This window comes from Drosophila gunungcola (genome assembly GCF_025200985.1).
Source record: "Drosophila gunungcola strain Sukarami chromosome 2R unlocalized genomic scaffold, Dgunungcola_SK_2 000013F, whole genome shotgun sequence".
In the NCBI taxonomy this organism is placed as follows: domain Eukaryota; kingdom Metazoa; phylum Arthropoda; class Insecta; order Diptera; family Drosophilidae; genus Drosophila; species Drosophila gunungcola.
Genome location: NW_026453171.1, coordinates 1330664 through 1343845, shown reverse-complemented (window position 1 = coordinate 1343845; position 13182 = coordinate 1330664). Strand labels below are relative to the sequence as shown.

Sequence of the window (13182 nt, the reverse complement as noted above, 5' to 3'; positions counted from 1 at the left end):
CATACACCACGAGAGCATATAATGACATCCGTTCAATAAAGTGTGGTTTCGAAAAATATGTAATAGCTGAAATGACAAACATTTCCATTATGTTAGGCAGCGGCGAAAAAATAAATTAAATGATATTCTAGTAATTATAAAGCAGACATAAAATGCGATGCATGAGTGGGCCCCTGCCCCTACCCTCCCGCTCATTCCCCCCCTTCTACGCCTTTTTCCAATGCAACAACCCCCCGAAAACCCCGCTCACCAACCAGCTGCGTATCTTATCTATGCAACTCTTCGCATAGTTTAACGTTTTGTGCGTGAGTTTGTCACGAATATATACGAGGTATATATCTAGGGGTATACTATATATATATATATATATTCGTGATTACTCGCGAGTGTGTGTATATGTATATATATAGGCAGCAAATAAAAGATTGCATGTGCCCCACAATGCAGACACAAACAGATTCACAGACATTGCATTTGAGTCGCGTCGCCAAATGAATAGACAAATATATACACACGAATGGCACACACACTTGGGCGATTACACACACACACACATACACTCACTCAAATGCACACACACACTTAGACAGAATGCAACGCCAACGTTTGTGGAGGCAAAGCGCGCCAACAAAATGCGAAAAACTGGGACAAAGTTGAACAGACGAGCCAAGGACGGATATTAGTGCGACGCGGCGCGAACAGTTGCATGATGAAGCGACTGGGGCCAGGGGGGTGTAGAGGGGGTTTTGGGAGGCCAGAAGCGACCGAAAGGGGGGTGAAGTTGGCAGCGAAAAGTGGAAAAACAAAATGAATGTTTTCTGCTGTTGTTGCTGGTCCAACAGCAGTGTACAGTGGACCTACATTGGGTCACCCATTAATTTGACTCCATTCAAAATTTATCCACCTTTAAGTTAACTAATTTCAAAGCATCATTTTTATGTATCTTAATATATATTATCTAAGTTTTACTTCAAAGCCTTTTTGCTCACTTATTCTTACAATTAATATATCTAATTGCTCTTATCTTAGTAATTATAAATTAAATTATAAATAAAACTCTATCGAACATATAGGTATGACAATTTCCATAATTCTTTTTTTGAAACAATAGATTACCTTTAACTTTTCCTTTTTAATTTTATATATATTAAATATGTTTTATGAAATGGAATAATATAATAAATTGTATATAATAATAATAATAAATCATTTTTGCTAAATGTGTTCTTATTACACAGCTTAAAATTTAGTTATTTGAAATTGCTCAACTCCCTATTTTGATAATTTTTAGAACAGCTTTTAAAGAGAGTCTAGTATATCATACATAACGATATCTAGACAATAGCTACTTTTTGGATAATTTCAAATACACATGTCCACGCTCAAGGCGAGTGCTTACTGTGCCTGCAGTATAGTTTTCAACTCTACAGAAAAATTTGTTGTTTGTTGATTACAATTTGCATGACGCCAGCGGCGGTACAGCCAACAGGGCGGATAGAAGCACTTTATCTCCCCCACTCACCCACTCACCCGCCCGCCCGGTATCCCCCCTCTCGCTCGCTCTTTTGGGTTTTTCTTCTGCTTTTCCAGTAGCAAACTGCAATCGTTGTTGTTAATTTTGCAGACATTTCAACCAAAATACCAAAAAAAAAAGCAAATTTTAATTAATGGTGGTAAAACGAGTTTGCCTGGTTTCCATCAACCCAACGACCACTATGAATCGATTTTCTTCAAGAACTTTTTTTTCCCCACACAGATGCCATTTTTCGTATACATTTGTATTTGATATTTTTACGTGTGTCTTGGTCTGGCTCAACTTGAAAATTCTTGTTTTGGCCAAATTGCAAACTGCAAACGGCAAAAGTTGATGTCGAGTTCTTTTGGGTTGATGCTTTAGTCAAAACACTTAAATACCATAAATAATTGGCTACTTAAGTGCATTTGTTGCGCAAAAGCGAAAGAAAAACAATCAGAAACCAAAGAAGTCAGTTTACAAGCTTTGTGTGTGGCTTTTGAGGTTTTCAAGGTATTTGCCATGAGTTTTTCTATTTTATTTTTTTCGTTGAGTTTCATTTATGCTGCAGCGTTGCTGGTGCATTTGAAGCGTGCATAAATAATGCCGTAGGCCTACTTTTTATGTTGCGTTGTGGGTATGTTTTGGGGTGGGGGTACGTCGATGTCAGGCACATAAATATGCATTTACCGACTGAATCAATTGTTCAGAGAATTTTCCGAGTGATATTAAGCTAAATGGATTTAGGAACTTGTCTCCGTTTTGCTGAAAACATTAAGTAATATGATGACGTATTAGTAACGTTCCATTTATTTTAAACATTGCATTTAAACTTCAGCTTGGCGAAGTTTGTTTCCTTTCTTGTTTTTCTTATTTTCAACATTTCTCCGTGAGAATATGTATATATGTATATCTGGAAAGCAAATTATTTTGGTGTGTCAAACACAACTTATAGCTGGCCGTAAATCTAAATCTACAAGTGAAATTTTTTACAAAATTGTGAATCATTTCGAAGAAAACCAGTAAATTTCACCCGCTCTCTCTCGATATATTGCCAATTGTTCTCGCCTGCCATCATCACGTGAAGCGGCGTATACGTGATGTTTGGGAAACAATATAATAAATTGCGCATACGTCATGTGTCCGCCGTTCTGACTAATTGAGGTGTACGTATATACTTTTGGGCATTCTCATCAATACTTTGTATAAAACTCGTATAGAAAGCGATCGGATTACGAAGAGAAATTACATCATTTGGTGAAAATGCTTAGCATTTCATTTAATCGACTAAAAATGGCAAATTCTTGGGCTGCCGCTGTTTCAGCCTCTTTTTTTTTTTTTGGTTGGTTCCGTGGGTCAATAAACTTGTGGGCCCAGTCAAAAATTTGTATATGAGAAATTCTTTTGTTGGCAACAAAAGAACGAGCGCGTCACGTACGCCGGCAGTGCGAAAGGGACAGCAATGGGGAAAAGAGAAGGAGCGAGCGAGTGCGAAATGTAAACATTACAAAAATGCCAAGCCAACGTCTTCATCATGTGGCCAAAAAAAGAAACGGAACCGTTAGCCAAAGTTTATAGCCGCGAATATTATGTATATTTCGAGATGAATGAATTTTGGACCTTACGAAATTCTAACGGCATTCTACGGCCTTCTGCAAATATGCAAAGAGAAAATAGCCACAATGAGCTGGCCGAAAAGAAAGCGACAAATTACGTAGCCAGCATGCTAATGCTAATGCTAATGCTCTTTTTTCCCTAACGGCATTTCGCACAGCCGGCTAAAAGCCCCCCTTTAACCCCATCCTCCACCTCCGCCCCCCTTTTTTTTGTATTTGTTGTTTTTTTTCATTTATTTTTTTTTTTTTTTATTTGTGAAAGCTGAAAACCAGTTTTCTATTAGCATTTGCTTGGCGGCAAAAGAATGAAACACGACAGAGCAGAGAAAAATAAGAAGAGAGAAGAGAGCGCGGCTGGCTTTGTAAGCTCTCTTGGCTCTCTTTTGGCCACAAGGCAGTCGGCTGGTGCATTGACCCCACAGCTCGCTGACCCACTTACGAAGCTGCTTTTTGCCACTGCGAATGCGAGTTGCGAATTGCGAATTGCCGACGCTGCGAGCTCGTGCCTCAGCCGACGTCGAAGTCGCTGCTGTTGCCGTCGTTGTTGTTTCGACGAACGAGCAACTTGTGCAATAGCCGCAGCAGCAACAACATCAACAGCAACAACTGCAGCAGCAGCAGCAGTAACAACAACAGCAGCAGAAACCGCAGCAGCGTCGACTGCGCTGCCACATGGGCAACTCAAAACTGACTGTGCTTTACTCTTTGCCTCAGCACAGTGGTTAAAAGAATGTAAAAATGCTATAAATGTTTTAAATGCAACAATGTAGATTTCAGAATGCAATAAAAACTTTAGTGAGTTTCATTGACAATTGAGTCCGGTAATACATTATCTTCTCTAAAAAACGTATGATATTAGAAGAGATAATCGTGCACTGAAAAAAAACAATGCCTTTTTGTGACCACTTCAATTAAATGCAAAATAAAGTTCACAATAATTTTAGAAGCTCGTAATCAAGCCGTCTACGAAAAGCATTGCCTACTTTATGGCGCCTATACTCTCTGTAGACAAAATGAAATAGCTTTGTCTATATCTCTAACGTTTTTCTAAGTTAAGTAACATACAATAAAAAGAGTTGTCTTTTAGAGATCAAAAAGATCAATATAAGTAAAAAATTCACAGCAAACATTTGTAATACGAAAAGCATTGCCTACTTTATGGCGCCTATACTCTCTGTAGACAAATTGAAATAGCTTTGTCTATATCTCTAACGTTTTTCTAAGTTAAGTAACATACAATAAAAAGAGTTGTCTTTTAGAGATCAAAAAGATCAATATTAGTAAAAAGTTCACAGCAAACATTTGTAATATATCTATTTCGTTACAACAAAATTTTAAACAAGTATTAAAATGGGTTTTTTAATTATAAATCAATCAAGTTGTTGTAGTTATTTTACAAAGTTTTTGCTCAATTCAGTCAGACTGTTCGTGAGATATTATGTGAGTGTTTTTTTTCGTATATCATTTCTATAGTTTCAGGCGCTGTTATTGTTATTTTATTTGACTTTGCCGTTCGCCGCAGTGCCAAAAACTGCAATTCATATGCAGCAGCCCCTCCCCTGCGGCCGGTGCCCCCCGCCTCCCGCCCATTATAGCCATACGTCCCGCCCGATCTCCCGTGTTTTTATATTTTTATTCGTTAGCACATGTCGTTGCATATTAATTTTCGTATGCAAGTGTGCACACATATGCATGTGCGAGTGCTTTTTACACTTTTTACTCGCTTTGTGCTGCTTCTTGGCGAACTGCATTTTTTTGTTGGCATGCATTCGCAATAAAGAAGAACATATTAATTTTGACTTCTGGTTATTGCTGCACCCAGCAGAAGCAGTGCGAAAAAGAAAGCCCGCGGTGCAGTGCAAATAAATTGCATATGCAAAACATTTGGGCGGTTTTCCGCTTGGCTCTTTTTCATGTGTGCTGGCGTTGGCCATTCAGAATTTATTTTATTAAGCCGCTTTTATACAGCAATTAATTTTCTTTTAAGCTGAATATGCGTAGTAAACTCGTTGGTTGATCAACAACGAAATGCAGTTTTTTAGTTGATTGAATGTAACTTGTTTTTATCCGACAACGGTGCGTGTACGTGATGATGTGGAATTACCTAATAATTGAATGGATGCGTTTTCATTGAGCAAAGGCGTTCGTGCCACTCACAAAAAAAATTGTATTTAATTGAAAATTTAACTCAGATCGTATGCATTTCTTTTTACTATTTGCGTACACTAAATTCGCCTTTTAATTCCTGCCTTTCGCCTCTGATAAGCAAACAATTTCACCCAATATTTGCCTTCGTTTCGAGAAAAAGTATGTCATAAGTTTTGTTTTCTCGCCGTCAAAGTACACAACGCAAAAAATGCCAAATAAGACAATAAAATGTATTTCATGACACACTTTTCCACACCGCATATTAAGTAAATATTTGCGCCTACTATTTGTTAACCCAAATGAGGGCGAAAATATGCGTAGATTAATGGTTAATAACCCTAAGGTAACTTGTTACCATGTAAGCTTTTGCCAGACATTTTTGGGTTCTAATAATATAAGAAAGTTGTGGGGGTTTTATAATTTTAAACACATAAACTACGAAGTCCACGGAGAATTTGTACTAATAAAAACAAATTTTTGTCACTTTGCACACAAAAATTTTAAAGTAATTGTAAATGGGAAAAGTTATACTCGATTTTCGGATCTTAATCGGTTTTATGTACCAGTATTTAACTAAAACTACAGTTAATTTCATATACTTTAAGATCTAGTCAAATTTTTCGGATTGCTTTTTAAGCAAATTCCACCTTTAAAGTACATACATGTGTAAGTGCTATCGGTTGACTTATCGATTTCCTGAACTGCATACAAATGAGTGCCTGAATGGCTGTAAAGTTTGAAGCTTTTACTTGTAATAACGGTAAATGTGCCCCTCTCTTTGCTTTTCGCTCTTTGCTGCAGCAACCCCCGAGTTATCTGTCTGAAGACCCATAAACACGCACATTCCGGTACTTCGGATAAAGATTTATATGTTTTCGGGAGAAAGGCGAATACGAATACTGCATTTTCCGTGCAAGTATTTTAAGTATTTCGTAATGCCTGAGAACGATAAAAATTTTAATGCGCCTTAAGTAGGCCCCAAGCCCCTTAAAACCGTCTTAAACCTAAATCTTAAAACCCTACTTTTTCACTGATGACGACACACATTCTAGCATAATTAAATATCTGTCTGCCCGCTCAGTTGCAATGAAAGAGCGCGGCTCTTTTAAGAGAAGCCCCCTAAGAGTGGGACAAATTGGAAGAGAGTCCGGAGCAGAGAACTTTCTTTTCGATTTTGTTTTTGTTTTATTTTTCTTCGCTTCTCGAGAATGTTGTGTGAGTGTGAGATACTGCCGTGTGGGAAAAGTTCATTGACTCTTGAAAAACATTCAGTCACTCACTCATACAAAGACAGTCGGGTTACTCACTCACTCATCATCTGTCACACATTTCTCCGATCCGAAAATAAGCGACAGCGCTTGGCACATTTTTTAAGCTGCGCTCGTGTTGGTGTTGCTTTCTGTTGTGTTTTGATTGTGCTCCCCCCTCTGTCGACGTCGACGACGCTGCCGTCGTCGCTGCCAGCGTTTCTGCCGCCGCTGATGCTGCTGCGTCTGTAATTGTGTTCGTTCGGTTCAGCGCGCATCTTTCATCCTCGTGGGTAAATACAAATACAAATACGCAAGGCAAAGCGCCTAGATTACACAATACAATACCGCCGCCAGACGAACCCAATTTGCCGCTCTCGCTCTTTCCCTCGCTCCACCTTCCCTCTCGCACTGGCTTTTAAGTCCTACACTAGGCCACAAAAGTTTGAGTACTTCAAGTACTTTTGTAAAAAACATTATAAGTACATTTTAATTCTTTTTCTTCTTGGATAATGTTAAATTTCTATGCATTTTTTAATTACCTAGTTTTAAGTAGATATTTTTTTTAATTTCATTTATTTATATACATATTTAAAAATATATTTATAAATCATAAAATTGTATACTTATAACGAAAATTTAAAACGTGTATGATTTTGTTTTTATACTAATGTGTTAAATGTGCCAGACTTTTGAGCTGTTCAATAAAAAAAAACTAACAAAACAAAATACTTTCCCCACTTTTTGATGTTGATTCAAATTCAAAAATATTTTTCTTTCTTGTTTAAAAATTAAAATTTATGTAGGATTACATTTGAAACCATACTTTCGTGCTAAATATTCAATTCTTAAATATTCAATTCCTATAGTCAAAACCAACTAATTTCACAGACAAGAATGTTTTTCACCCCACTTCTGCAGGGCAGTGTAAATGGCCGCAGATTTGAATTCTCTCTGTGAACCAGTTCTCAGCGATGCGATGGTGCACTGCTGTTGATCAGGAAATTGCATCACCATCACTGCTGAAAGGATTGCGGCAAGGGAAACCCGAACAGCTGTCGCACTATTTCCCTCCGTCTCTGCGAATCCCGCCCCCTCCTCTTCACAGTCGGGCTATTCTTTATTGTCTGGGCAGACAAGTGGCTTAAGGTACCGCGTGCATTGTGCTGCATGGATAATACATTACAATATTGCGCAATAGTTCTCTGGGGTCGAAGTGGCTTTGTCTGAACTCCGACAATGAAGAGGCTGGCTGGCATCGGAAATCCATTGACTGTAATTGCGGGGCGTTCTCTATTAGAAATTACTTGAGGCCTGCAATTTCAAGATTTTAGAGGGCCTATACTTCTTCAATATGTACATATGCAACTTTACATTAAAAAAACTAGTCTTAGACCAATGTTTTCCAGATCTCTTAAAACTCAGTTTTTATTTATAGGTGAAAAAAACCATTTAATAACTTTGGTACTACTTTTTGTAGAGATTATAGACTGTAAACTGTTATCGTTTATAAAAAGTAGAATATCCAATGGATAAATTCATTGATACAAATTCCATAAGCAAGATCGATACGCTAAGTACTTAGCTTATGGAATTTGTATCAAGGAATTTATCCATTGGATATTCGGATTAATCATAATGCTGCGACATTTATTATAACACATTATAGGAACAGCTAAAATAATAGCATAATTCATTTTTAAATAGCAACATTCTAACCCATATTTTTTAATCATTTCATTGCAGCTCAAATTGAGATAATTCCATGCAAAGTCTGCGGCGACAAGTCATCGGGCGTGCACTACGGCGTGATCACCTGCGAGGGCTGCAAGGGGTTCTTTCGAAGGTCGCAGAGCTCCGTGGTGAACTACCAGTGTCCGCGCAACAAACAGTGTGTGGTGGACCGCGTTAATCGCAACCGATGTCAATACTGTAGACTGCAAAAGTGCCTAAAACTTGGAATGAGTCGTGATGGTCTGTAAAAAGAGTTAAGCGGTGCACCCAGAGAAATTTGCTTGGAAAATAAATTGAATTTATGCGTTAAAATAAGATACTGGTTCTGACATTCAAACTTTTGCCAATTTATTCTATATAAATTAAGAAAATAAGTTAAAAGAAATATAAATGTGCTGTGTTTTTAAATAATTATATTAGTCTAACATTAATTTTTTAGAATATTAAATATTAAATTAAATTATTTCACAATCTAAAGTACTCAGATTCGAAACAAAAAAGTTTATCCCTAAAAAAGTGAGAAATTTTAATATTTTATAAAAAGGTATTTTTATAGTTATTGGCTTAGGCATCAAAATTCCCTTTGTTAAAAACCATCTTGATTTAATTTCCGCATTTTTCTCCGCGTGCTAGTGATCAACTGGCGCACTGCATTAATGTATTTATCCCGCCCCCATTAACCACCCCCCATTGCAGCTGTAAAGTTCGGCAGGATGTCCAAGAAGCAGCGCGAGAAGGTCGAGGACGAGGTGCGCTTCCACCGGGCCCAGATGAGGGCCCAAAGTGATGCGGCCCCCGACAGCTCCGTGTACGACACCCAGACGCCCTCGAGCAGCGACCAGCTGCATCACAACAACTACAATAGGTGCAGTATGACCGATATGCGAACGTCCCCCGCTCCCTGTTCTGATCAGTCCACGATCCCCTTGACCCCTGACCCTGGCCATGACCCTGACTTTGACCCGCCTGGTGACCTCGATCTTTATCTCCCTACTCTCGTCTGCTCTTCTCTTCCCCGTCTGCCATCACCGATCCCGACCCGTAATGCCCTTCTTGTCACTCAGCTACAGCGGCGGCTATTCGAACAACGAGGTGGGCTACGGCAGTCCCTACGGCTACTCGGCCTCGGTGACGCCCCAGCAGACCATGCAGTACGACATCTCGGCGGACTACGTGGACAGCACCACCTACGAGCCGCGCAGTACAATAATCGATCCCGAATTTATTAGTCACGGTAAGTTGGGGGACATTCCCAATTCTAAGAGTTACTTTAATTTCGAACCATAAAAAGCCCTTAATATCTTAGATTGGTTTTCTCCACAAGTTTTATTTCACAATCCATATAAAGTCTTATAAAGCTTTTCCAAAAATAATAGTTTACTCTTTTTTAACTCAACCTTAATTAATTAGCTTTAACATATATGTATTTAAACTATATGTATACAACTTAAACTATCGGTAAAATATATAATCAGAACCTGTGTGCACTGTATACATATCTTAAAGTCTAGTACTAGAATGTGTAATGATAAAACTAAGCAAAGTATTAAAAACAAATAAATCTGATCTTGGATTTTCGGATTATTATGAAAATTTTAACATAATATTAAAGAGCAAACTTAAAATTATAAATGATTGCAAAGTTTATATTATATGTTATATCTTTGAAGTCTTTTGTTTTCTGTTACCAAAAGTTGGCTTTAAGCTGCCAAGTTCGATTTGGTTTCACATTCTTAAACCCACATTTAGGATTAGCATGCAACATTATGATCTCTCAAAAATGGGTCATAAAAACTGTTGCAAAAATTTGATAATTACCTATACCTGATACCTCTTAGCGGATGGCGATATCAACGATGTGCTGATCAAGACGCTGGCGGAGGCGCATGCCAACACAAATACCAAACTGGAAGCTGTGCACGACATGTTCCGAAAGCAGCCGGTGAGTGTTTACCGAGAAGCCCCGAAAGTATGCCCTGGATAATTGGGTATTTAATCTTTTCTCGCTGTGTAGGATGTGTCGCGCATTCTGTACTACAAGAATCTGGGCCAAGAGGAACTATGGCTAGACTGCGCCGAGAAGCTTACACAAATGATACAGAACATAATCGAATTTGCTAAGCTAATACCGGGATTCATGCGCCTGAGTCAGGACGATCAGGTAATATTATAATTAAATATATTAAGAATATTCAATATGATATTATTTTTATTTGTTTTTGGCTTAGATATTATTGCTGAAGACGGGCTCGTTTGAGCTGGCGATTGTTCGCATGTCCAGACTGCTAGATCTCTCACAGAACGCGGTACTCTACGGCGATGTGATGCTGCCCCAGGAGGCGTTCTACACATCCGACTCGGAGGAGATGCGTCTGGTGTCGCGCATCTTCCAAACGGCCAAGTCGATAGCCGAACTCAAACTGACTGAAACCGAACTGGCGCTGTATCAGAGCTTAGTGCTGCTCTGGCCAGGTGCGATTTATTTAAATAAATACATTTTTATTTAGTTATCTGTAACTTAACGTTTCCCGTTTCCCTTTTCTAGAACGCAATGGAGTGCGTGGAAATACGGAAATACAGAGGCTTTTCAATCTGAGCATGAATGCGATTCGGCAGGAGCTGGAAACGAATCATGCGCCGCTCAAGGGCGATGTCACCGTGCTGGACACACTGCTGAATAACATACCCAATTTCCGGTAGGTCAATGAATGGTACATATGGTGCTTAGAAAGATTTTAAGTCAATTATTAGCAAAAAAACTAGGCCCAATAGTATGGTAAAGCAGAATATTGTTAGTTAAGCTCTTTAGTTTTCCAAATAGCGATTATTTCTCAAAAATAATGAGCACATAGCTAACCAATTTTATTAAATCTTATCTTTTGTAAAGGAATCCTAATATTGATTGTTTATATTACTCAGATTAATATCAAATACCCTTAAGGGGCTTTACTAAAAAATTGGGCGATTTTTGAAAATTTTGTTTTTTATTTATGACTTTAGACTTCTTAGACCTTAAAAGGTATTTTACAGCTCTATTTTGAGTTTTTTTTTATAAAAACATTCAGAAATAAGGAAGCTCGGACTTGCCAAATGAGAAGCACCCTAATAATTTAAAAAATGTCGCAGCTTTAAATAAAAAGTAGTTTTTTAGGTTGAAAATTTTTATTTTTTTAATGCCAAATTGACCACATCAATATTAAGTGAGCTTAAAAAATGTTAAAAACCTCTGTTTGATATTTTCCTTATTAATGAAAGTTTATAAATTAAAGTAAGGGAATTTCTTTCAAGCACAAATGTATCTACCATCTACCACATGTTTGTAACACGCAATTTTCGCCAATTTTCCAGCGACATTTCCATCTTGCACATGGAATCGCTGAGCAAGTTCAAGCTGCAGCACCCGAACGTCGTTTTTCCGGCGCTGTACAAGGAGCTGTTCTCGATAGATTCGCAGCAGGACCTGACATAACAAGAGCAGCAGCCGTTCCTGGAGACGACCGCGGACGAGGTTGCCGAGGATGCGGCTGCCACCGGATGTGTCCTGCCGCCGGTGGCGCCCCCTGCCGGGCAGCAGCCGCCGCTGCTCGAGGACTGAGGGCCGCAGGATGCGGCAACAATAATTATTTGAATATCCAACCACTGCGCGTGCGGCAGATACAAGAAATTTATCCATGATTTAAGCTAGCATACAACCAAGGATGTGATCCTCGCCAAGGACTCACTTAAAAAGAACTCTATCTATATACATATATATTATATATGACAGAGCGGATGACGCAATGGGAAGGGGAAATATTTCAAAAATATTGTTAACTCAGTTAAGACTTTTGCTTCGTAGAGAACCGAAACGGAAACCGAAACCGAATCCGAAACCGAAACCGATTGCATTTCGAGCAAGGGGCATCAAACTCTGATTTTCGAGTTTATACTATATATATGTATATGTATGTAACTTCCCAACTCTCATATCCAGACCCGAGCAGATCAGATCGACTAAGTACTTAAAACCAAGCAAAATTCTCCAACCCGCACATCCAGAACTAAAGTTCGGTTAACCCTCCCCCCCCTCAATAAATCCCGATTCCGATCCCGATCCCGCCTAGGTTGTCTTTGCCTTACGTTGTAACTAAAGTATGTGTATTATATATACAGCAGATGTATGTATAACTATAACTATGTCTTATTGGTTATATGCCTAACAACAATATTTCTTTGTAAACAACAACAAAATCGAATATCTCGGAAAATGTGTTCTTATAATTATATTGATTAATGCAATTACAATATATTTACAATTTACCGTTACGTTTTTACATTTTACATAAGACGAAGAGAGGAGGAAACAGATGATTAAGGATTAGGATGCAAAAAAAAAAAAAAAACAAAACAGAAGGAGCAAAGTAGCAGTTAAAGTGAGCGAGAAATCGAAAGAATACATGGAAATTTCAAGCAAGCACATAAAAGTATGCAATATTTTGTTTAAAAACAACTTTTTATTAGTTTCTTAAATATAACATAATTACGTACATACACACACGTATATATAGGGCTATATATATCTATATATATACATGATAGACAAATCCCAATCCGGTTCCAAGGTTTAGTAAAAATAAAGAGAAATAAAACGAAAAACAAAACACTTTTGATATGAAATCCTACGCATAATTAAAAACTTTTATTGTTTCTAAGACTTAAGCTTAAATAAAATGAAAAACCAAAACAGACTGACGGACCGACCCCGACAGCATGCCACGCCCTCTCCCGCCCCCTCCCTCCACAGATCCTGGCAGAAAATAACACGGAGTTCGATGCAACAATCGAGTAAAAGAAATCTTCAAAAAAATAAAGACAAGCAAACAGCAACTTTTTTGGTTGATACATTTAAATATATACAATTATATAACTGACTGACTATACAAAG

General features: G+C 38.1%; 1 protein-coding gene across 4 annotated transcripts in view; it reads left to right on the top strand.

Annotated features, from left to right (window-relative positions):
- The window catches only part of LOC128256024 (probable nuclear hormone receptor HR3), a 34656-nt gene extending 21755 nt beyond the window's left edge, over window positions 1-12901 (top strand). For 3 of the 4 annotated variants that reach the window (XM_052986026.1, XM_052986023.1, XM_052986025.1), the window contains exons 2-9: window positions 8271-8498; window positions 8955-9123; window positions 9323-9492; window positions 10097-10200; window positions 10273-10419; window positions 10487-10730; window positions 10804-10954; window positions 11607-12901. In XM_052986026.1, the coding sequence (XP_052841986.1) occupies window positions 8271-8498; window positions 8955-9123; window positions 9323-9492; window positions 10097-10200; window positions 10273-10419; window positions 10487-10730; window positions 10804-10954; window positions 11607-11727 (1334 nt within the window). In that variant the 3' untranslated portion in view covers window positions 11728-12901. The remainder of the gene's footprint in view (window positions 1-8270; window positions 8499-8954; window positions 9124-9322; window positions 9493-10096; window positions 10201-10272; window positions 10420-10486; window positions 10731-10803; window positions 10955-11606) is intronic. The other variant, XM_052986024.1, reaches the window with a different exon arrangement.
- Window positions 12902-13182: the final 281 nt, after the last annotated feature.